At 39.7% G+C, this 4,209-nt stretch overlaps 1 protein-coding gene across 1 annotated transcript; it reads right to left on the bottom strand.

Moving 5' to 3' along the window:
- Window positions 1–1,295: 1,295 nt before the first annotated feature.
- On the bottom strand, window positions 1,296–3,607 carry CNR1 (cannabinoid receptor 1). Its single transcript, XM_063124891.1, has one exon. It carries the CDS (start codon window positions 3,556–3,558, stop codon window positions 2,143–2,145), a length of 1,416 nt encoding a protein of 471 aa, XP_062980961.1. The 5' UTR covers window positions 3,559–3,607; the 3' UTR covers window positions 1,296–2,142.
- Window positions 3,608–4,209: the final 602 nt, after the last annotated feature.

Raw genomic sequence — 4,209 nt, 5'->3', positions numbered from 1 at the left:
TGTTCCTGGTCTGTAATGGTTCCAGTTCCTATTTATCTATTATTGACTGATCCCACTGCTCTGCACATGCAACCTGTGAGCTGTGTGTGCACTGCTGCATATGAGGATCTGCATTCCCACACTTCCTCTGCATAGCGCTGACAGCACTGGATCCCATGCTCTGCCATGCAGGCACAGCAGCTATCAATCTGATACTGTACATAGGTTCCAAGTTCCAACCCAGCATCAAGAACCACATACATAGCCCTGGGTGCAGAATGCAGGGGTCCAGAAAGGGAAAGTGCCCACACAGCACCTTTTTGTGGGGAGTTTCCCTTTCTGCAGGATCTGATCAAGGAGGGGTCACAACACAGAAGCCTGGTTCAGCATTTGAATACCTTTTGTTGCATCACAGTGACCCTGCTTTAGCAACAAGAGACCTACTTCCTTGTAATAACATGGATTTAATACTTTTGAAATGGCCTTTAAATGTTTGGCATTTCAGTTTTTTCTCTCATGCTTTCTTAATTCTGGCAGAGATTGTGGGGATTTACAGTGTTTCACTTTGACAGGCTTCTACGGCATTTTGCTGTTATGGTGGTTTAATTCTAATACTGAAAGCTTCTTTTAAGTTTCCTGTCTTTGTTCCCAGTGACATTCATCTCCTTCCAATCATTATTGTGGCCAAAGACACACAACAAGCCAATCACTCTTTAAGTGCCATAGTACTTTTGTCTTCTTTACAAGGTTTTCTGCTGCTAATACTAAAATGCAACTTTTCTTTAGTTACCAGATTGGGTTTACAAATGTGCTCCGAATCTTACAAATGGATTTTCATTACTGATTGGTTGGAAGAACTCACTTTTAGAAACAGAATTCATGTGCAAAGAATGCAACAAGAAGTACAAGGAAAACATTTGGTCACAATTTCTTATCTTAATATTAATGTAACCCACACTTATTCAGTTTAAGCACGCAATACACACAAATACATAGATATTACTTAATTATATATACACATATCTTAAAAAGTCTAAGACTAATACTTCATCCTCTTGTTACCGAAGACTGATGTTTGGCATCTCAGTTTTCAAATCTATTGAAATCTGGGACTTAGGAATGCAACACATTTCAAGTAAACGTCACAGTGAGAACTTTGTACATTGAACTAGACACATGTTGTCTTCGGAGATCCAGTGCTATCCACAGACCAACAAAAACAGAAACATTTACCAGGTAAAGAAGCTAGTGCCCTGATACTTTCCTGTTTGGGTCATGTTGGTATTCAACCAATTTCCAACCAAAAGCCAATGGTAGATGACCTTTTGAAAAGTACAGCCTTCTTTTTTCAGTCCGAACCACTGTAGTATTCACTTTTGCAAAGTTATCCTATGTTCCTTTGTTGCTGTTATTCCCATATTTACATGAGTTTCAAACTTAATAGGGAATTCAAATGTGAGCAGAAGAAATACAAAGCCTTTCCTTTTAAATTCACTAAAAACACTAAGAATGTAAAGTTTTCAAAATACCTCATAGGAATTCTTCAAAATACGGGAAGTATTTTTATGGCAGGGGGGAGGGTGTTACATCATCACATACTTTACATTACTTCTACACAAGTCTACCTAATCACTTTGGTTAGACAAATATCAGTAACATAGAGTAAAACATCATACATCTCACAAGACATAGTACAAAACTTCTACAATCCAGTACTGCCGCTTTTGGGGTGGGGTGGGGGGTTATGAAGATCTACTTACAAACAACTGACATATTTCACACTAGAAATAAAACCACAATTACAAAATGTATTTCCAATTGGGTAACAGTTGTATGTGTCTCAATTTTCAATTAGTTTCCCTCAGTGTGTAGATTTTCCCCATTGATTAATGTGATGTTTTTGTATATGTTAACAGGATTTGGCCACTATTATTCAATTAGCATTTTGCCATCAGAAAACTTTTTTTGTTTAAAGCATAGGCTGAGTCCTTGTTTGTAGAACTTGGAGGAGGGGGCTACTGCTCAAGACTCAAAGAAATATCCAGTCACTTCAAATAATAAAACTTAAAAATGGTACATTTGAGAAAACACACACTTTTGAAATCATGAATTTCTCTTGCTTTCTCTTGTTTTGTTCTCTCGTGATGCTGAGAGGTCTTTGTTTTACAATGCCTCTGCAGTTGTGTCTGAGGAGACAGACATGGTCACTTTGGCAATCTTAACTGTGTTTTTAATACACCTTTCAGCAGCCTTGTGGACATTACCTGGATTGTTAGCATGTCTGTGCTGGCAGTCAGACTCCAAGCTGTTGTCAAGAGGCTGTGCTGTCCCTTCACAAGGTGGAAACATGCTTCTGAAAGCATGTCTCAGGTCCTGGCTCCTGAGAGCATAGATAATGGGGTTCACGGTGGAATTCAGAAGACACAGCATGCTGCAGAAGGCAAAGATAGTCTTGACAAGCTTGTTCATCTTCCCGAAGACATCATAGAGCATAATTGCAAGTAGAGGACCCCAGCAGATGATCAAGACCACAAGAATGAGAACTAAGGTTTTGGCTAACCTGATGTCCATACGTGTTTGTTCAGGCCTAGTGACCTGATGCACTTTACCATCCTCTGAAGTATGAATGATTATGCTCTTTTGAGTGCCGCGCTGGAGCATTCTGACAGCATGGCTATGAGCCTTCCAGAGTATGTACATATAGGCATACACAATAAAAAGCAAGAGTACAGTGGTGACTCCAATCCAGAACAACAGGTAGTTCTCATCAATTAGAGGAAATATATCTGAACAAACAGAATTGAGTATTTTGCAGTTCCAACCGAGCAGAGGGAGGACCGCTATTACAATGGCTATGGTCCACATCACGCAGAATGCTACAACAGCCTTTGATCTGGTGACAATCCTTTTGTAAGATAGGGGCCGGTGTATAGATATGTATCTGTCTATTGCAGTGAGGAAAAGGCTGCCAACTGAAGCAGTGAACGAGGCTGTAACTCCACCCAATTTGAATAGGAATACATTGGGGCTGTCTTTCCGATGGAAAACATGGAAGTCAACAAAACTGTAGACAAAGATTACACTGCCAAGGAGATCAGCCACTGCCAAACTGCTGATGAAATGGTAGGAAGGCCTGCAGCGAAGGCTTCGGGACTGCAAGATGACAATCAAGACCAGAAGATTTTCCAGAACAGTGAAGGTACCCAGAATAAGGGACAGTACTGCAATGGCCAGCTGCTGGATAGGGTTCAGAATCATAAAGCACTCCATATCCATGAAGTTCTCTCCACACTGTATATTATCCTCATTATCTTTGAATATGGTCTTGTTGTAAAAATCTGTAACATTGAGCTGATCAGATGGGTGCACCCCTAAGACAGCATCTTCTCCTGCAGTCATTTTTGATCTGAAATCGCCTCGGAAAGAAGACAGAGGGAATTTCTGTGGGTAGTATCCTAACTTGGAGGCCATGTCGCTTTTAAAATCTTCGTATTGGATATCGTTAGAACCCATGTAAAGAAGATCTGTTGTAATTGTTCTGAAGGTTGTATCTGCGAGGCCATCTAGGACTGACTTCATAACCCCAAATGTCAGATATGCAGGCTTGGAAAGAAGTATGTGAAGCAATCCTGGCAGAGAGAGGAAAAGATCAAACTTAATTAAATATATGTAAAGTAAAGGGAGAAACCCAAAATATTAACTGTGATCAATAATACCTCTATACTTCTGCTTAATGTTGGATCAGCCTCTAATATTTACACAACAGGTGAACATTCACTCAGCTGCAGAATGTCTAGAGTACAATGCATGGCTATGCAATTAAATGATTGAAAAATTATCCAGAAAGTATGAGAAAACATATTAATTTTAATTAAATTCTTCTAACTAGTTCTGCTGCATACATTTTCTAAATAGTTTTTTTAAAATTCCATTTCATACACCAATATCCCCTGCATTTTAAAAGGTCATCACACCCACGGTTGTTGCAGAAGATTAAGGGTGCAATCCTATGCATATTTAGAGAGAAAAAGATCCTACAATTCCCAGCATCCTCCAGGTTGTCTGGGCATGCTGCGACTTGTGGAACTTTTTTTCTATGCATAGGATTATACCCTAAGACAAGGGCAGATTTTCAATTAGAGACCTCCATCAAGACTGCTGACAATTCCTGCTGACAATTCCTGTGACCAGGAGGTCTACTCGCATTAACTATCTATCCCTACCAGGGTT

Source organism: Elgaria multicarinata, chromosome 4 (genome assembly GCF_023053635.1).
Source record: "Elgaria multicarinata webbii isolate HBS135686 ecotype San Diego chromosome 4, rElgMul1.1.pri, whole genome shotgun sequence".
Lineage (NCBI taxonomy): Eukaryota > Metazoa > Chordata > Lepidosauria > Squamata > Anguidae > Elgaria > Elgaria multicarinata.
This window is presented reverse-complemented; position numbering and strand designations above follow the sequence as displayed.

What these genes read in the sequence shown, in the direction of transcription:
- CNR1 (XM_063124891.1), bottom strand. Translation starts at nt 3,558, where the DNA reads ATGAAGTCAGTCCTAGATGGCCTCGCAGATACAACCTTCAGAACAATT.